Source organism: Salvia splendens, chromosome 1 (assembly GCF_004379255.2).
Source record: "Salvia splendens isolate huo1 chromosome 1, SspV2, whole genome shotgun sequence".
NCBI classification, from domain to species: domain Eukaryota; kingdom Viridiplantae; phylum Streptophyta; class Magnoliopsida; order Lamiales; family Lamiaceae; genus Salvia; species Salvia splendens.
The window spans coordinates 8,621,845-8,641,665 of NC_056032.1; the positions used below are offsets into that span (position 1 = coordinate 8,621,845).

The window sequence follows — 19,821 nt, forward strand, 5'->3', positions numbered from 1 at the left end:
TGTATGGTCTCAATTCTTGTAATTTCTACTGACATAGGAAGGATTTAAAAAAATCATTCTCTTTTAGTTCTTCTCTTACAAAATGCTCAAAGTCATTTAAAAAATTTATAATCGAAAAAGTACTCTTTTACGCAAAATGTGCAAATTTCAAATTTTATAGTAGTATTTTCTGCGATCTGATGACATGAAGGTTCTTGAAGTTTGGGACCAAAAGTCCAACCTGATGAACTTTTAATTTTTTACTGATAAAGTACAAAATGATTTTTTTTTTTGGCTTTATATTGTGGATTATAATGCTTTGGGATGTTTCTTTTTGTAACCACAAAAGAACTCGTTCAAAAATTATGAGGCATTCTATCTTTAGCAAACCTAAATAAACAATCGTAGTGATTTACATAATATGAACAACTTGATCTTACTCTTTGTTATATTAAAATTTTAACACGATTAGCAACACATTTTTTCCCTTTTCCAAATGTCTCCTTTAATTGACACAAACATTATTATTATTATCTCTATACCCAAATTATAAAATAAAACTACGTAAAATTTCGTAACAAATAAGATATACTAGTACTTGCGAGATGGAGAGAGTAAGACCATCCACAACGCGTCTCGCGCCGGGCTCGCGTCTCGTCTCAGAGAGACGAGACCCCCGCGAGACGCATTGCAGCGCCCATCTCGTCTCCAGCTCGCGACCGTCTCATCGCGTAGCTCGTCTCAGAGAGACACGAGACGAGCTGTCTCGCCACGCGCCAGGGACACGTGGCACGTCCCCATGCGTGCGTGACGCCCACTCGCTGGCCCGCGAGTGGGCGTCGTCACTGATGACGCAATAATTCATTTTTTTTAAAAAAAAATCGATTTTTAATAAAAAATTTTTTTTTCAAACGGTAATATTACCGTTAAATATTTATTTTCATTTTTTAAATTTTTAATTTTTTTACTCTATAAATAATTCTATTCCATACCCATTTCAAACACAAACACACATCTATTCCTCTCAAATCCTCTCTATCACTCCAATTTCCATCTTCAATCAACTCAAACAAATGGATCCTTTTGAGCAAATGCGCCAATTAATGGAACAATCACTCGAAGAAGATCGACGACGAGAGGCGGAGGAAGCCGCACCACCCCCACGACGCTCCCGGAAGTACATCAATCGGAACCGGGAGGAAGCCGCCACACGGTTAGTACGCGACTACTTCTGCGATAACCCGATTTGGGGAGATACCTATTTCCGTCGCCGTTTCCGCATGCGGAAACCGCTATTTCTCCACATAGCGAATACTTTGGCGGCCAGGGAGGAGTTCTTCCGAGAAGGGTTCGACGCGGTCGGTCGTCCCAGCCACACGACGCTGCAGAAATGTACTGCAGCCATCCGGCAGCTTGCGACTGGACAAACGGCCGACATATTCGACGAATACCTGCACATCGGAGACAGCACTGGGCGCTTGTGCTTGCTCAACTTCTGCAGAGGCGTCCGGGCAGCCTTCAGTGACGAATTTCTCCGGAGGCCAACCACGGAGGATTGTCAGTTCCTCCTCAACCTGCACGAACAAGTGCACGGATTCCCCGGGATGCTTGGCAGTGTCGATTGCATGCACTGGCAATGGAAGAATTGCCCGGTGGCTTGGAGGGGTTCCTACACGAGCGGCCACAAAGGCACCCACCCAACCGTTGTACTCGAGGCCGTTGCCGACTACCGACTTTGGATCTGGCACGCGTACTTCGGGGTCCCTGGCTCGAACAACGACGTAAACGTGCTCCAACAGTCCGACCTCTTTACCGAAGTTTTGGATGGTAAAGCGCCGGCCATCAACTTCGTCGCCAACAACCGGCGGTATAAAATGGGGTACTATCTCGCCGACGGCATCTACCCGAAGTGGCCGACCTTCGTGAAGACGTGCGGCAGGCCAGCGAACCCAAAGCAGGCTCTTTTTGCGCAGAAGCAGGAGGCTGCGCGCAAGGATGTGGAGAGGGCGTTCGGGGTTCTCCAAGCGCGCTTCAACATCATCAAAGCCCCGGCTCGTTCGTGGTTCATGGAGAGCATGGTCGACATCATGTATACGTGCATAATCTTGGACAACATGATTGTCCGAGACGAAGGACCCGATGCCGGAAATTGGTTCGACCCCGAATCCCCCGGAAGCTCAACCGCAAGTAGTCCGCCGCGAAGTGGAGCGCATCCATCTATACAAGAACGGTTGGCTATTCGGGCAAGGACACGCGACTCTAGCGCCCACACCCAACTCCAAGAGGATCTAATTGAGCACATTTGGGAAAACTTTGGCGGAGAAGATTAAATTATGTCATTTTTATTTTTTTAGAATTTTAATTATGTCTTCGTTTTTTTTAATGTTAAGTTGTAATATTGTTTTAATTTTAATAAAGTATGTTTGTTTAAATTGAATTGGGTTTTAAAAAAAATTATAAATTAAATTGAATGAATAGTAATTAAGAGACGGTATAGAGACGGTTAAGAGACGGAGCGTTGCAGGTTCCGTCTCTTAGTTAAGAGATGGAGGAAAAAAGGACAGTGGGGCCCTCAAATAGTGCTCAAATAGTAGTTAAGAGACGGTTTAAGAGACGGTATAGAGACAGCGTTGTGGATGGCCTAAACACTACAGAAATGAATAGCTTCTTCCCCATGTAAACAGCTCTGGGCCCGTCCACGTGGCAAGCATCCAGTGGTGCCAAATATTCAAGGGCGGCGGACCAAACAGAAATAGCATCGCTGGACTTGTGAATAAACATTTAATTTTTACAATAGGTAGTGCTTAATTAATGGAATGTTGGTTATTCAAGGAAATAAACCGTGGGCCCAGGGGGGTGGGGTTTGGCGTGAATGCTTGTTGTCACGCCGTCCAAACAAGCCTTTGAGCCAACATCAGCCACCCCACGCGCAATCAATAACTATTTTGTGTGTGTATATGTATAGGTGTGTAGGGAGATGATCAAAATAAGTATGTGTTTAGATCCAGAAATGCAGACCAAATCTTAGCCCTAGGATTAGATGATCTAATGGTCAATAATTAACCAAAAACACGGAAGGTCATAATTAAGCAATTTTAGGTCATATTATAATATTTGGGTTTAATGTCATGCTAAGATCGTTTTAGGTCATGCTTTGTTAGCATGACCTAAAAATTACCTAATTATGACCTAAAAGTGACCTAATTATGATATTGTTCTGCGTTTCTGTATTTAAATCTAGTTTTGCATAGATCAAAACCCGTGGTGTGTATCTATATATATGTTTAATGTTAGTGCGGTTTTGGTTCTGCTTATGATCATATAAATATAAATAAGCATACATCCCTCTCGCCCCCAAATTTAACCAACATTACATAACTTGTTAGCTTCATTAACATTGCATATTCACCAGTCACCACCCTTTTCTCTCTCTCTCTCTCTCTCTCACCCAGAGACCATTCTCTCTCTTAATTTCCTTCTCTCCTGGTTAGTGCATTTTGTATTTCTTATGCTTCTAAGCTTTGCTCGGTGTGAGGATAGGAAAGCAAAATATGATCAATTCTGCATATACATATCTTGAATATTTGTGTTTGACAGAGGGCAAAAAGTTTATAAAAATCATAAATTATTGAACAAGAGTATGAGGGTTGGTACTGAAAACCCCTTGTGCACCAGGAAGCATGGAGTGGAATGTACTCAAAGAAAACAACATGTAGTCAATGTTTTCGGCCAACACCATATGCAGCTGTTGTGTTTAATATACTCTCTCTGAATCACTGTACATGCAACTAAGTGATTGGCCTATATTTGTTGATGGGTGGGGGGGTGTTATTAACACATGTAATCAAACATCGCTGGGATGGGACCATCATTCCATTTTGCTCACGAATGGATATGCAATGAATCATTACATCAAAGAGTTGTGTGAATTTCACTAAACACAAATATCTCCCACACACCATTTTACTACTGCTTTTCATCATCAAGTATTTACCTGCCTTGTTTCTCTCTCTCTCTAGATCAATGAAGAAGATGATGGACATGGAGTCGTGCGTCCCTCCCGGCTTTCGATTCCACCCCACCGAAGAAGAACTCGTCGGCTACTACCTCAAGAGGAAGATGGATGATCTCAAAATAGACCTCAATGTAATTATCGAGGTCGATCTCTACAAAATTGAGCCATGGGACATTCAGGGTACGTAACAATTATATTTCTCATTTATTACAAAATAAAAATACTATGATCATTAGATGATGTTAGTCTGTGTGATAAATAGATAGGTGCAAATTGGGATATGATGAGCAAAATGAGTGGTACTTCTTTAGCCACAAGGACAGGAAGTATCCAACCGGGACACGGACTAATAGGGCAACTGCGGCTGGATTCTGGAAGGCGACCGGAAGGGATAAGGCTGTGCTGTCCAAGGAAAAGATCATCGGCATGAGGAAGACGTTGGTATTCTACAAAGGCCGCGCGCCAAATGGCCGCAAAACGGATTGGATCATGCACGAGTATCGCCTTCAAACTTCCGACCATGGACCTCCTCAGGTAAATCAATTTTAAAAATTACTAGTAGTCTTTGTAACGCTATTTAGCTTGGTTGATCTCCATTCTAAATGTTCCTTTTGAATTTAGTGGCATGCTATGAGCATGTTTCTTAAATTTCATGTGAAGAGCCACTTTCTTTGGTGCACAAGCATAATGATTTCAAAACATCTCTCTCATTCTTTCTTTCTTTCTTAGAGCACTTTCTAAGGTTGAAAAGCTAATGAAACGCAAAGCAAAACTCTTTAACGCTGCAAGAAAATCACATCTCATATTTGGTTCCGCAGGAGGAAGGATGGGTCGTGTGTCGCGCATTCAAGAAGCCGAATCCGAGCCACAAGCAAGGGTACGAGGCTTGGAACTACATGAGATCAAACATGGGCGGCTACCGGCCTCAATCGTATCCCAACATGCCTAATTTCGACCCTAACCAAAACCTCGACGGCCACATGCCGAAGCTCGACAGCCCTTCCATGTCCACCACCAGCTTCGCCACCAACAACGACAGTGGTTTCACCAACGAGGAAGACATCAAGAGCAGCTTTGGAAGCAGCTTCGATTACAAGCTTCTTGGATCTACGCATCAACTCATGGGAACGGCGTCGTTTGACTACACGAACATGCCGCTGATCCCACACGGTGATTACTTGGATGATCAAACCCACTTGACCAATCTACTACAATGCTTTCCTGACTTATTTTAGATTTTTATAGAGGGAACTCAGGGAAGGTAAAGAGGAAAAGGGAAGAACTTGTAAAAAATAACATTGATCAAAGCTATCTAGCTGCCTTTGCCCATTGGTCTTGCGACGTAGGCTGATTATTGTTGATTCTTGACTGCTTTTTGTTTGTATGCAATTGTGAATTTTATTATACATATCTGTTTTCATAGATTGCCGCAGCTAACAATGAAAACATTAATTCATGATTTCGCCTTCTTTCTCTGCCTTTTTTTTAACGTAAAATTATGTTTGTAGGGTATGTAAACTTATCTTAAGTATGTTCATTTTAAAAAAAATTACATTGCAAATCAACCTGCTTTAATTTTGATATGATGGAGTTTAGGTTTTGTATTGCTTTTTACATAATAAATTTTCGTTTGTCAATGAATAAGAGTCTTCATTTTTTAAGCGTGAGTTTTAAGAAATTTAAGTTCAAAAAATTAGTGAAATGTGGGCTATCCCACTTTTAAACTCTATATATTCATTTTGTAATACAATGTAAATGAAATGAGTTAATAAAATGTGAAACTTACTTGTTATTTATAATAAAAGTGGTATGAAATTTTTATTAGCAAACATATAAAAATATAAAAATGACAAAATGAGATTCATATCAACAAATGAAAAGATTAATTTATAGAGAAAAAATCATAAAAATTACAATTCTGTTTTTTTTCCTGTTATTTGGTGATTATCAATTTATTTGATGCCAAAAAACGGATGAGAATAACCAACATAAGATTGTTTGACTTTGTGAAGAAAAATGAGAAATGTGAACTCCTCTTTTATATATTTGTTTTATATTTAATAGAATGTGAGTGTAATGAGTTAGGTGAATAGTTGTCTTCCTTAAATGAAAAAAGCCAAATGATCTTTAAATTACAGATATCCCAAAATAGCAAAATGAGATTTTAAATCGCGAACAGAGGAAATACAAAAAGATAAAGAAATTAAATCAAAATTCTAAAGTCAAGTATAATAACAAATCAAACTAAGCTACCATTAGTTAGAAACGAAGAGAGACGATTCAATGCCTTTGGGGTAGAGTTTGATCTAAACCTAATTTCTAATTAATTCTAACAAGAAACTAAAAGATACTCTCTCCATCCAGGATTAAATTTCTCATATCTAATCGGCATAATTTTTAAGAAATTGTTTGATTTTAAAAAGGAAAGTGGGTAAAAAATTAATAGAATGGTTGTCCTACATATAATGATTTTATTATAAAATGTTAATAGAATGAGTTAGTGTAATGTATGATCAACTTATTAAATATAATAAAAATAAAACATTATATTTAATGCAAACAGAAAGAAAATAAATTATGAGACTTTTAAAGACAGATGGATAGAGTATACTCAGTCTCTTACCAAGATAGAATAGGACTCGAACAAAACAACCTAAACTAAATTTAAAACTAGAAAACAACAAAAAAGACATTTTTCCTATCTCAAGTCTTCACCATACCACCATTAGTCTGTAGATTCTATAACATCCGAATAAGACAACCACAAGCATAAATTAAACAATAAAAAATAATCCTTAAAAATAGATGGTTTTATTAATAATAAGACGAAATATACCACATTTTGTGCTTACACTATACTACATTCCCAAGCCTGTTGTGATTCACCTCTCAAGAATCCAAACATATTTCATTTTGTCAAACGCATGCATGCCAAAAAAAAAAAAGTTTTAGTCCTATAAATAGAGCTTGCTTAAAAAGTCTAAATGCAAGCTAAATTCACATATCCAATACTACACATTGTTCAAAACAAACATGGAGGCCTTCGTACCATATCTTGTTCCTCTTTTCCTCATTCCTCTCTCCCTTTATATCTTCTCCTCCCTCCGAAAAAAAGGTTCCGATGATCTGAAAAACCTCCCTCCCGGCTCCAAGGGGTGGCCGATGGTCGGAGAAAACATGGAGTTCGCCGTTTTAGGCCCCCAGAAATTTGTCAAAGACAGGATGTCCAAATACTCCCCCGAGGTATTCCAAACCTCATTGTTGGGTGAGAAAATGGTGATATTTTGTGGCGCACAAAGCAACAAGTTCCTCTTCACGAACGAGAACAAAATCCTGACCTCATGGTGGCCTCAGTCGATGAAGAAGGCCTTGCTCTTCCCAGAATTCATCGAGAGCGATTTGAAGGAAGTATCCGCCTTGAAAAGAAGCTTCCACCACGACATCCTCAAGCCGGAGGCCTTGAAACAGTACATTCCAGTGATGGATGAGCTGGCTCGTGACCATCTGGATAACGAGTGGAAGGCTAACCCAGTGGTGAAGGTTTTGCCTATGTCGAAAAAGTACACGTTCGATCTGGCGTGTAGATTGTTCTTGAGCGTGGTTGATCCCATGCACATCAAGAAGCTCTCGGATCCCTTCACTCTGGTGACCAACGGGATGTTCTCCGTGCCTATAGACTTGCCCGGGACAGCCTACAATGGTGCGATCAAGGGGGGGAAGATGGTGCGGGATGAGCTCATGAGGATCATCAAGGAGAGGAGGGAGGAGCTGAGGGGGAAGCACGAGGGCGAGGGGCGGGACCTGCTGTCAAATATGCTGCTTGTTACAGATGAAGATGGAAAATTTTTGAGTGAAATGGAGATTTCTAACAACATTATAGGATTGCTGGTGGCTAGCTTTGAGACAACCAGCTCTGCAGTGACGGCCGTGATGAACTATCTTGCTGAATATCCCCACATTTATGATGGGGTTTTCAAAGGTAACAAAATACTAACTTTTCTTCAGATTTCTTAAATTGTGGATGTCTCAAAATGGACGGAGGTAGTATCAAATTATCAAATCTTGCTAACCCTCTGGTTTGAAACAGAACAAATGGCAATTGCGGACACAAAAGGGTGTGATGAACTTCTAACATGGGAGGATATTGAGAAGATGAAGTACTCATGGAACGTTGCGCGTGAATCGCTTAGGCTAACCCCGCCCGCACAGGGAGCCTTCAGAGAAACCACAACCGACTTCACCTATGCAGGTTTCACCATTCCTAAAGGATGGAAGGTGCACACTAAACTCTTCCTAGATAATTATGCCAAAACTTATTTTGGAGAGCTTACAAACTAATTCTATTCATCCAAACATGTAGACGTTCTGGACGGTGCATTCGTCCCACAAGAACCCTAAATACTTCCCAGAGCCGGAAAAGTTTGATCCATCTCGGTTTGAGGGGAGTGGGCCGGCGCCCTACACGTTCGTTCCGTTTGGGGGAGGGCCAAGAATGTGCCCCGGGAAAGAGTATGCTAGGCTTGAAGTGCTGGTTTTCATGCACAATGTGGTGAGGAGGTTCAAAATGGAGAAGGCAATACCTAATGAGAAGATAGTTTTCTATGCTTCGCCTACGCCGGTTCATGGCCTTCCGGTTCATCTTCGGCCTCATAAAAACTAGCTACATCCGCTATTCACTGCTTGCACATGCATTTCTTTCTTTTCTGTTTCTATTTGCTAATAATCTACCAATGTAGAGCTTTCAATATTGACAATGAAATATATATACACTCTTCTTCTTCTTCTTCTTCTTCTTCTTCCAGAATTCAATGGTTTGATACACTATTTATTAGCACTAAAATACTTGCAAGCATACAAGGTAGATCTAGTATAGCTAAAGGTCAGTACCGGATATCAAATACAGGGAATAAGATTGCAACTGTCTATTATCTATTATCTATTATGTACTGAGCGTCATATACTATTTAAAGACACAGATTTTTGGGTTTATTTATAAACTAGACAGAAAGAAATAAATAACGAAAAACATAAAATATAAATAATACAAAGCAGGCTAAGGAATGTAGAGTTTAAGGAACCACGATCAAAAGCTAATATCCAAAGGACTTCCTTGAATTACTGTCTCTAGAGTTACTAAGCGAAGCATACAATTTGTAGATTGCTACCTAGAACCGAAGTGTCCTTCCTAAAACTAAGACAACAACTCCTAAAAGCTCCTAAGATAAATTTGCTTCATTCAAAGGCTCAAATCTCCCGATTATATTGGCAAAGACGTCAACTTCTCTTCTTTCAAATTAAACTACTCATCTCCCGAGTATTGTAATAAAATCCACATGCATTTATACGATGGCCAATCAAATAAATGCATAAGCACAAGAGAAATCAAAATAACTACAAGAGTTAACAAGGAAAAACAATTGAATAAATAACTCAAAATCATAGCATGTTAACCAAAAATTCTACAAAAGATGTTTAATACTCATAGACAAGTAAAAACAACAAAAAGTACTAGACATGAAGAAAAATAAAACAAAACCCAAGGTTGAATGATGCAATCTTCAATCTTCTCTTGCCTGGATCTGCAGAGTTCCGCTCCAATGGAACATGGAAGAATAATATATGGAATATGGGATGGAAGAAGTATAGAGATGGAGAAGGATTGGAGGCTCTGAGATGGAAGAAGGTGTAAAGATGGAAGAAGGATTGGAGGCCCTGATATAAATATTATAAGTTAGGTTATGGGGCATATATAGACTTGAAAATAAAAAATGGTTTATAATTGGTAAAAAGTATCCTCCAAGTAATAGTAAAGATGGTAAATTCGAATTCTTCAATTAATAGGAGAGATTTGACAACAATTTCTTTCCTTACTTAATTTCCGCCTAATTTTGACTACACAACGCAAAGTTCGTAAAATGGTCATAACTTTCTCCACAGAACTCCGATTTAGATGTTCAAGGTACCCACGCAAAGCACTTTTAAAGAAGAAGAGAATGGTATGTATTAAGCACTGATTGGACTTCAAACTCGTTGGCAGATGGGCTCGAACAGAAGCTGCTGCACCTTGGCCATTTTTGCACCTTTTTTTATCTTTTTCTATCATTTATCAACAAATACGTCAAAATATTAAAATGTATAATATACGCAATTTAAGAACATAATTTGCATGATTGACATTTAAGACGAGCCAAATCTAGGCCTTAAAAACTTGCAAAAACCGTGTTTATCAAGGTTTTTATTATGTTTCTGTTAAGAGAGGCGTCTAAGTTATTTTATAGCCATATATCTATATTCGATTATTAAAAAAGATAACGAATAGTTTTACCCATAATATGATTGAATGTTAATCAAAAGAAATTATGAACTACACAATCTTACCTCCAAAAACGAGAATGAAGATCAAGAAACAAATTTTTGTCTGAGATTGATATTTATAAGGCGTTCCGGTTCATCTTCGCCCTCATAATATTTTTGTATAATTTGAAAAATAAACTCCCTCTAAGATTAATTGAATTGGGAGTAGTACTTCACGTCCCATATTAAATTACAATTTTTGACAAAAATTAACTAATACTCCTATTTTTGTTTTACTTTAATTTTTTTAATTTTTTAATATTTGTTTCTCAATTCATATACTCCTCACTTAAGTCTAAACGGGAAGAGTTAAATTTATTCCACCTCCTAGAAACAAAGACTTTAAAAATATACATGAATATTAACTTAAAATTTTTAAAATACGAGAAAGAAAAAAGTTAATTAAAGTAGTGAGGTTGGATAGTTGAACCCCAATATTAATAGGATAACATAGGGGTGCTTAAACCTTTCTTCGGTTTTCGGTTAACCAGAACCGTAATCGGAACCGACCGATTAATTAAGGAACTAGGAACCAGGAACCAGAAAATTGGTTCCGGTTTAAGTACCGGTTCCAACTTTTTAAATAAAATCGATCCGGTTACCGGTTTCTAATTAGGAACTAGATTATATTTCAATTTTATTTTTTAGAATTTAATATACTAATAAATCTAACTTAATTGAATTAAAATTGAATTGAAGTAAATTAATTTGAAATATTGAGGATTTTTAGATTTAAACCATGTTAAATTTGCGAGCTTTGTTTTCTAAAGTATTTAAAATGTTTAAAGCTTGATTGAATCTACAACTATTTCCTCAATTCATTTTTTATGAACTAACTACTATGAGTAGGACATCATACGTTTGTTTGTTTTTTTATTTCCAAAAGAACTTATACAAATATAATATCATTTCATATGATAGAAATTTACTTTATAAAAAATTTATGTAACAATTCATTTAACATACGATTTTAACCTGTTTGTGAATAATTTATTAACTTATAAACCAAAAATTCACAACAAGATCAATTAGTATTGAAAATTCCATTGAATATTTATTTAGCAAAAAAAAAGGAAAAATATAATTCAATTTTACAACTCATTTTAAAAAAAGTTGCTAAATCTTAGAACTCCTATTTTTTTATAAAAAAATTGTCAATATAAACTAATTCGACCTACTACACTTGGCATCACTCTTACCCATACATGGATATTATTGTATTATTGGTTTGTATTTTATGTGTATTTATTTGTATTTTTAGGTATTATTTGTTATATTTTTAGATATTGGATTATTATTTTTTTAGTATTGAACTATTTAAAATTATAAATAAATTTGGATTAAAATTACATATCGGTTCCGGTTCAGAACTGGAATAGACCGGTTCCAGTTCCGATTCTAAAATTTATAAAAATTAAAATTGGTTAACCAATCAACCAGTCTAGTTAGAATCAGAACCGAACAAGCAAGCATACAATAACATGTGATGAAAACATTTAAAATAGAGCTACACTATATTAGGGAATAGGGGACATAAAAAAAACATAGAATAGATACTTTTTTTTTACCAATATTTAGGTTTATTTTTTTAATAGGTTCCAAAGCACCATGTGTAACTAGAGATATGAATCAATAACACCAAATCCTTGAAGAATCTCCGATTCTATTCTCAAATTCAAACGATTGCTGAACAATCATTTGACTCCTATTCCACTTCTCTCAATTTGCATTCTAGGGTTTGTTTTTCTATGATCAATATCAACCCCTCATTTTTATTTCTTCTAATTTTGTTGATATATAAGCGCACACACGCAATTCAGTTATCCGCCCCTCAATTCCAGCTCAATTTGATGAAATTCCCCCAATTCCAGTTGCATTAACAAATCTCCCCCAATTTCTGAGCGTGTTTTTGGGTGGGGGCGGTTTCGACTTGTTAATCGCAGGATCAGCAGGAATGATCGAATCCCAAAACAATTATTTGAATTCGTGTTCTGATCATAATGAAGGCTACTAAAATCCTGCGCAGTTTGTCGGCTCCCAACGCATTGTTCGAGTCGTTTTCGACGTCGTCTGCGCCATCGATTTCCATGGCGGCGCCGCGGAGCGTCTACGTGGAGAGGTCGTTGGATGAGGACAGGGAGAAGAATGCGGAGTCTCCGACAGATAAGAAATTCAGGGCGGAGAAATCGCCGCCCTCTAGGTGGGAATTTGTGGCAGCGTTGGGGGTATTTTTGTCATTCTCGTCTGGTTTGTTGTTCATATACCTCACGATGCCCGCGGCGGATTATGATATCCTCAAGCTGCCTCGCACTCTTGCAGATCTTCGCTTGCTCAAGTAAGAGATGATTTTTTTAATTGAGTTGCTCGATATACTCTATTTGTAGGCTAAATATTGATCGACAATTGATATAGCATTAGGCATTAGCTCAATTTGCTTTTGATGAGTTACCTTTTTATTGCTTTGATTTTAAGAATTTAGTTGCTCCATATTAGGTTGAATATTGATCGATGATTGATAGTATTAGCTCAACTTGCTTTTGATTTGTATTTTGAGAGTTGTGTTTTGAATAATTTGTATATTGTTCATTGATGAGGTAGTGTTGGCAGAAAGTTAGAGAAACTCAAAATATGTAATCGAGAATCTAAGATTATGGTCATGACAATGCACCTTGATTGTGCTGTTTTCCACCACTTTTCGGAATTCTACATCAGAATTTGAAATAATGTTGGCAGGAAAAATTAAGATTGAAAATACCTAGTATAATGTATAATGATCTCTTTATAGCATTAGAAATTAGAATAGCATGTTATGTTAAAGAATGGAAGTTCTAAGTTTTGAGAATTGTGTTTTGCACAATTCGTTTTTTGCTTTTTTATGGGATAGAGTTAGCCTAAAGTAAGAGAAACACAAATATGTAATAGGGAATCCAAGATTATTATCCCAGCATTGTGCTTTTTTAAGCCTTTTTTCAAAACATCAGAATTTGAAATAATGTCGCAAGAATGGTGAACAAAAAATTAAGATTGAAAATGCCTAGTACAAGGAATACTGATCTTTTATAGGATTAGAAATTAGAATAGCATGTTAAGTTATAGACTGAAATTTCAATTTCATCTGTTGTGGAAAATGAGATTGATATATCAGAAAAATGTAATAAAACCTGGGTTGCCTAAGCTTTATTGTGTAGGTAACTAGGTACATTTATGTTTGATGCCTTATTTGTGAAGTTTTTATTGTGAAACTTGTTTTGTGTTCCAGAGATCATCTTGCAAGCTATGCTCGACACTACCCAGCAAAGTTTATTCTGGGTTACTGTTCGACATACATATTCATGCAGACATTTATGATACCAGGGACAATTTTCATGTCCTTGCTAGCTGGAGCTCTTTTTGGAGTTGGCCGAGGCCTTTTCTTGGTTGTCTTTAATGCCACTGCTGGTGCATCGTCTTGCTATTTTTTGTCAAAGCTTATTGGCAAACCCATTGTTCTCTGGTTGTGGCCTGAAAAGCTAAGATACTTTCAGGCAGAGGTGTGTTTCTCTCTCCCCTTTGGATCTCAACTAGCAAGTAGCCAAGTATCACATTTTACAATCCTTTATGCATGTTACAGCCATCAATGGTTTAGATATGTTAGCTATTCTCGTTATCCAACACTCTTTACTTTGGCATGCTGCTGATATCCGTCTCATTTATTTCAGATAGCGAGGCATAGAGACAAGTTGCTCAACTACATGCTCTTCCTGAGAGTTACCCCAACATTGCCCAATCTTTTCATCAATTTGGCTTCACCAATTGTAGATATCCCATTTTATACCTTCTTTCTTGCAACTGTCATTGGTCTTGTTCCAGCCTCTTATATTACTGTCAGCGTAAGCCCTTTTCACTTTCATCTTCATTTCTTCAATTTTCTATGTTTATTATGGCTGTTGACATTCATCTTATGAACATATGATTCATATCTGTGTCACTCTGGGGTGTCTATAATTGATGCTACATTTCCTTTGTTTAGGCTGGACTTGCACTCGGAGATCTGAAGTCGGTGAAAGATCTATATGATTACAAGACCTTGGCCATACTTTTCCTCATTGGGTCTGTTTTATTATTTCCGACCCTTTTGAAGAGAAAAGCAAGTGTATGAATAGATTTGTTCGTGCATTTCCTCCCATCTCAGTGGAGAAGGAAACCATAAACACGGCGATTCCTTCATCCAAGGTGAGTATTCAAGTGCAGAAGCCTGCTATTCATTCTTTCTTTCAAGATATCGCAGCAGAAATGGTGAGATTTTACATTTATGCGACATGAAGCAACACATGGATGTTGCTGTATGTATATATTCATTCAACTCAAATTTTGAATGTCGCTTTATAGTGATAGTTATTTTGGTGTTTGCCATTAATCAATATTAAGCACTGAGTTATACTGTTCTGAATTGATAGATTATTGTTTCTCATTTGCCTCAATGAAATAGCAGTCATAATTCACCTTCTTATCCAGCTTATGCATAAAATACAACTAAGTTGATGCAGTAAACTAGTACTTAATTATATATACAAGAAAACGTTATGGATTCTGATCATACTTGCTCTTTAAAACTGGCCTCATCTCAGTCATCTTGACAAGTAATATGGATGGAAAAGATTTCTATACAATACGAAGACAAAAGGAAAGGGGAAAGATTGTGAATTTGAGGTGAGTTGATATCCACAAACATTTGCAACAAACAAAACCAGTAAAAAACTTTATTGCAATTATTGCTGGAGCCATATGCGTTGCTCTAGCTGCTTTCATCTTTGGTGATCATGTACAAGAGACGAACACTGCCAAATGTTGGAATCACCATGGCTATATTCGAGGTTGCCAGAGGCTATCTCTGGAATGCCACGATCCGGGTGTAATCGTATGGGCCAATTTAGTTGGTTCCAGGAGATTTGGATCTGTGTATAAAGATATATGAATGACGATGAGGGGAGAGATGTGGTAGTGAAGGTTCTTATTCCTGGTGAAAGAGTTTAACATCAAAATGCAATGCATTAAGAGGCATACGACACAGAAATCTGATCAAGATTATGAGTGTGTGTGATAGCATGGTGTATGAAATTATGGCCTTCAGAAGGCTGACTGCATCCCAGTCCTGAGGAGCGAGGCATAACTCTCAGTGCTGTTGACTCATTGTTCGATATTCGATATTGTATCTGCAGTTGGTAGTGACTCCATAGCTATTCATGTAATTTGAATCCCAATAACATTCTTTTGAATCCAGACATGATCGCCCGTATTGGCGATTTCGGATTACCTGTACTCATTTCACTGAACTGCAATCAATTACATTTATCAAGGTTTAGTTAATTCACGGCATTGGTTAGAACTGAATATCTATCAGTTGATCTTTTGAACGGATATATGGTAGCCCCACTGCTTCAAGTTTTTTTAATAAAAAGTCTATCTACTTCAACGTGTTAGGTTCAATTATATTGAGTCGAATTTTCTAAAATATTGATTGCGGCTTTATTATCATAGTATAACTGACAAGTTTGAGTCAAAAGAGATATCAATTTTACATAGTATTAGCTCCCTCAACACAAATGTTCAGTTAATATGCTCTTTGCTTCTCTGACAACCAAATTTCTAGCAATGAAAGTATATTTTTCATCCATGAGAATCCTTGATTTTTATGAAGAAAAGCTCATCTTGTTTGACACTCAAGATTATGGACTAGAAAATCTTGTCTTGTCAGAAAAATAAATAACAAAGGAATAATGAGTTGAAGTATGCATACGAAAAGGAAATGGCGCTTCTTGTTACTACAAATTATATTACTCTTGTCAAAGAGAATGAAAACAAAAGTAGTACAGTATATAGTACAAATTACAAAGAGGGTGCAGGAGAGGTAAGTTGTAGGACATGAAAAAATTGAAGATTACATTTGTCAGAATCATATACAAAAAAAGTGAAATTTAGTCATCGTCCTCCTCCTTGGGATCTTGTTTACCTTGGAGTGCATCGGCCAAGTTAAAGTTAAGATTTCCTCTCATGGTTCTTGAACTAACTCCAGGATTGCCTTTCCTCATCATAGTTGCGAATTCACCATAGTCGATGCGTCCATCCTTGAGATAATGAAAGCAGCATTTAGGTAGCAAGGCAGGGTGGTGAATGAATGAGTGGAGATAATATAGTCTTACATTATCTATGTCGATTTCTTTAATGATCTCGTCAATCTGATCGTCTGCGAGGCCAAAATCTTTGCAAGCTTGTTGGAGCTCATCAGTAGTGATGTAGCCACTCCCATCTTTGTCGAAGAAGGAGAAAGCAGCAAGAAGATTTTCCTCCCTTTCCATTTTGTTCATGTGCAGTGTTGCTGCTAGGAACTCACCGTAGTCTATCGTCCCATTGTTGTCGATATCAGCCTGCCATAACCATATGTATGTGAATCAATTTTCCCCATAAAAAAACTTGTAATAGAAATGTACGAACCGCTTTCATTAGTGCAAGAATCTCCGATTCCATGAGTTCGGATCCCACTTTTTTTAGGCCATGTTTGAGTTCCTCAAACGTTATTGTCCCACTGTTATCCGCGTCGAGCATGCTGAATAACTGTCTCAATCCCCCGATTTCTTCCTCCGACAACCGTTCCGCTATAACCTGCACGTTACAACTTCATTAAACTAGTAGTTATACTTCATTCTCTAACAAATTCATTGATACGTACGCGAAGAGCCATCTTCTTGAGCTTGTTCATGGCCGAGAACTGCTTCAGCCGCGACAAGACAGCTGATCCGAGCGGCTTGTCAGGTGCGACCGTGTCGTCCACGATCCATGGATGGCCTGTTACAAAAACCCTGATTCTGTTATGGTGTGGGAACGAATAATGAGGGATGAATGGTACTACTAACATAGGACTTCGTGAGCAGATATTCTTTGTTTGGGGTCTCTTTCGAGCATCTTTTTCACCAGATCTTTGGCACTGTCTGAAATGTGGGGCCATGGCTCCGACACTAAATCGATCTTGCCTTTCAAGATTTGTCTAAAGATCCCATTATCAGTTTCTGCAAGCCAAGAATAAAAAATAAATAAAGCCCCAACTTGTTATAATATCCCCTAATAGTGCTAGGCCTAGCTGTTGTGAGGTTAGTCTATGCACATCCAAATCCAAACTCATATTAGTATGATATTATCCACTTTAGACTAAACCTTATATATATATATATATATATATATATATATATATATATATATATATATATATATATATTGTTTGCACATTTACTAACTTCACGATGTGGGACGGTTTGAACCCGTAACTCTACTATAAAGGTTCACCTGCCCAAAACGGAGGAACACCACATAGCAATATGTATAGAATCACACCGGCACTCCATACGTCGATTTCAGGCCCATAGTATTTGTGCAGAACTTCAGGCGCAACGTAGTAAGGACTTCCGACAACGTCATATATATATTGGCCTAAAAGAGCAAATCAACTTTCAAATCCATAATTCATGTAGTTTTGCAGGTAAGGGTAATAGTATTTGATAATATGTGGAAGAAACCTGGTTTATAAAAAACGGACAAGCCAAAATCCGTGGCCTTGAGCATGGCGTCCTCATCGGGCGAATCAAAGAGGAAATTCTCAGGCTTGAGATCCCTATGCATGACCCCAAGCGAGTGGCACGCCTCCACCACCCCGACAATGGTCTTCATCAGATGGGCGGCCTTCTTCTCGCTGTAATGCCCCTTCTGCACGATCCGATCGAAGAGCTCACCGCCCTTGCATAGCTCCATGACCAAGTGGACGAACATGTTGTCCTCATAGGTACCCTTGATCCGCACCACGCATGGGTACTCGGAGAGATGGTGCATTATCTGGATCTCCCGCCACACGTCGTCGCAGTCCTCCTTGCACATGAGCTTCCGTTTTGGGATGGATTTGCACGCGAATTCCAGCCCCGTCGCCTTCTCCATGCAATGGTACGTCGTCCCGAACTGCCCCTGCCCCAGCTTCCGCCCCAGGCTGTAGTGGTCGCGCAGCCGCGGGGTTTGGTATGGGAGGATCGGCCCCGACACCTTCGACGCTGATCGTTTCTTCATCTTTATTTCTCTCCACTTTTTTGGCCTTCACCTGTTTTTTGTTTCTTTCTTTCTTTTTTTTTTTTGGTTTTGGTTAACGCTATTTGGCGTCACTTCTTTTTCGCTTTGGAATAGTTTTATGCTATTAATATATTCGGTTAGCTAATAAATAAAGAGTTTTAATTTATAAAATTGCCACATTCACTGTAGCTTGTGATAATAAAAGGTTGCACTTACATCACTATCTTTTGCGAAAAAGAATCATCCTAAATAAATGTAATTGCCCTATATTGATCTAACCATATTACCGTGGGATTAGGGGCGGATCTACATAGACTTGTAGTGGGGCAATTGCCCCTGCTCAAAATTTTACTTCTATACTAATTTTTCTTCAAATTTGAATATTTATTTGAGTTCCTTCTTAAATGCCCCTTCTCAATTCTTCAAATTATTTCCTTATGCATATTTTTGCCCCTCTTATGTTTAATTCCTGGCTCCGCCCCTGCGTGGGATGGACCGAAATAGCAAAATGTGATATTTATTGTGGGACGGAGGTAGTATTTTATTGGTCAAGAATGTTGTAACTAAAAAAAAGTGATGCGAGTTATTGCTTTAGCACTGCATTATCTTATTTATCATCATAATTATATAAAAGGAGAGTTTTAATAAAATTCATTAAATTGCCATTCTATACCGTTTTGGCGGAAAACATTATTTCATATCAGCACAAGGTTATGTTAGAACATTTCCAAAAATTATTAAAAATAAAAACTTTAGGGTTAATTAAAATTTTTTAATTTTTAATAGTATTAAAAAAGTAATCAAATTACAATCAAGGTTAAATTTAGTTTCAAATTATTTATAATTAATATATTTAAAATCATACTAGTATTTTTTATTTTAATTTTTTACTTTATAATAGTTTAAGACAAAGAGAGAGAAAAATGATTTGACATAAAGTGATTGAAAAAGTGAAATGAAAAATATCATTTCAGCCATTCAAACTATAAGAAAATATCATATCAAATACTAGAGAGATAGAAAAAAATATCATATCCAGTACCTCGATATGAAAGTCCAAAAATGCTCTTAATGCTTTGGGGGGAATTTTTGGTGCAAAATTGTGATGATAGCGAAAAAGTATCATCAATATCATTATACCATAATCCAGGAACTACCCATAATATTTTTAAAGTTCAGAAACCGTTTATGTGCGAAACGTATAACTTATTAGGGACCATTTGCATAGTTTACTTTAGTTTTATTTACCTTTACTGAAACTTAACAGCCTAAAAACATTGGGTCTAAACTTAATAGTAGTAGTCTCGAGAACCATTTTAGGCTCAGAGGTAGAATTGGGCCAAGCACAACCCATTTACAAAAATTGGGCCGCTTACTTAAAAAATTAC

At 37.5% G+C, this 19,821-nt stretch overlaps 4 protein-coding genes across 4 annotated transcripts; 3 read left to right on the forward strand and 1 right to left on the reverse strand.

Annotated features, from left to right (window-relative positions):
- The first annotated feature begins 3,809 nt into the window (after positions 1 to 3,809).
- On the forward strand, positions 3,810 to 5,414 carry LOC121803548 (NAC domain-containing protein 30-like). Its single transcript, XM_042203182.1, has 4 exons — positions 3,810 to 3,898; positions 3,999 to 4,174; positions 4,257 to 4,528; positions 4,813 to 5,414. The coding sequence occupies exons 1-4, from the start codon at positions 3,879 to 3,881 to the stop codon at positions 5,227 to 5,229; spliced, it is 885 nt and encodes a 294-aa protein (XP_042059116.1). The 5' UTR covers positions 3,810 to 3,878; the 3' UTR covers positions 5,230 to 5,414.
- A 1,613-nt stretch (positions 5,415 to 7,027) lies between these two features.
- Positions 7,028 to 8,654, forward strand: LOC121805162 (beta-amyrin 6-beta-monooxygenase-like). Its single transcript, XM_042204953.1, has 3 exons — positions 7,028 to 7,973; positions 8,082 to 8,269; positions 8,355 to 8,654. The coding sequence occupies exons 1-3, from the start codon at positions 7,028 to 7,030 to the stop codon at positions 8,652 to 8,654; spliced, it is 1,434 nt and encodes a 477-aa protein (XP_042060887.1).
- Positions 8,655 to 11,932: 3,278 nt separating this feature from the next.
- LOC121795266 (uncharacterized membrane protein At4g09580-like) lies at positions 11,933 to 14,798 on the forward strand. The gene is made up of 4 exons (XM_042193770.1): positions 11,933 to 12,683; positions 13,608 to 13,878; positions 14,047 to 14,217; positions 14,358 to 14,798. The coding sequence occupies exons 1-4, from the start codon at positions 12,349 to 12,351 to the stop codon at positions 14,484 to 14,486; spliced, it is 906 nt and encodes a 301-aa protein (XP_042049704.1). The 5' UTR covers positions 11,933 to 12,348; the 3' UTR covers positions 14,487 to 14,798.
- Positions 14,799 to 16,257: 1,459 nt separating this feature from the next.
- LOC121795274 (calcium-dependent protein kinase 11-like) lies at positions 16,258 to 18,433 on the reverse strand. The gene is made up of 7 exons (XM_042193781.1): positions 17,896 to 18,433; positions 17,666 to 17,809; positions 17,239 to 17,391; positions 17,055 to 17,170; positions 16,820 to 16,987; positions 16,528 to 16,752; positions 16,258 to 16,452 (listed from the first exon to the last, which is right to left on the reverse strand). Exons 1-7 carry the CDS (start codon positions 18,431 to 18,433, stop codon positions 16,303 to 16,305), a joined length of 1,494 nt encoding a protein of 497 aa, XP_042049715.1. The 3' UTR covers positions 16,258 to 16,302.
- Between the last annotated feature and the right edge of the window lie 1,388 nt (positions 18,434 to 19,821).

Coding starts and splice junctions, on each gene's coding strand:
- LOC121795274 (XM_042193781.1), bottom strand. CDS start 18,433: ATGAAGAAACGATCAGCGTCGAAGGTGTCGGGGCCGATCCTCCCATAC. Junction 16,753..16,819: donor TTCTTGCACTAATGAAAGCG/GTTCGTACATTT, acceptor TGGTTATGGCAG/GCTGATATCGACAACAATGG. Junction 16,453..16,527: donor AAGAAATCGACATAGATAAT/GTAAGACTATAT, acceptor CATTATCTCAAG/GATGGACGCATCGACTATGG.
- LOC121795266 (XM_042193770.1), top strand. CDS start 12,349: ATGAAGGCTACTAAAATCCTGCGCAGTTTGTCGGCTCCCAACGCATTG. Junction 12,684..13,607: donor GCAGATCTTCGCTTGCTCAA/GTAAGAGATGAT, acceptor TTTGTGTTCCAG/AGATCATCTTGCAAGCTATG. Junction 14,218..14,357: donor CCTCTTATATTACTGTCAGC/GTAAGCCCTTTT, acceptor TCCTTTGTTTAG/GCTGGACTTGCACTCGGAGA.
- LOC121803548 (XM_042203182.1), top strand. CDS start 3,879: ATGAATCATTACATCAAAGA. Junction 4,175..4,256: donor TGAGCCATGGGACATTCAGG/GTACGTAACAAT, acceptor TGTGATAAATAG/ATAGGTGCAAATTGGGATAT. Junction 4,529..4,812: donor CCGACCATGGACCTCCTCAG/GTAAATCAATTT, acceptor TTGGTTCCGCAG/GAGGAAGGATGGGTCGTGTG.
- LOC121805162 (XM_042204953.1), top strand. CDS start 7,028: ATGGAGGCCTTCGTACCATATCTTGTTCCTCTTTTCCTCATTCCTCTC. Junction 7,974..8,081: donor TTATGATGGGGTTTTCAAAG/GTAACAAAATAC, acceptor GGTTTGAAACAG/AACAAATGGCAATTGCGGAC. Junction 8,270..8,354: donor CCATTCCTAAAGGATGGAAG/GTGCACACTAAA, acceptor CCAAACATGTAG/ACGTTCTGGACGGTGCATTC.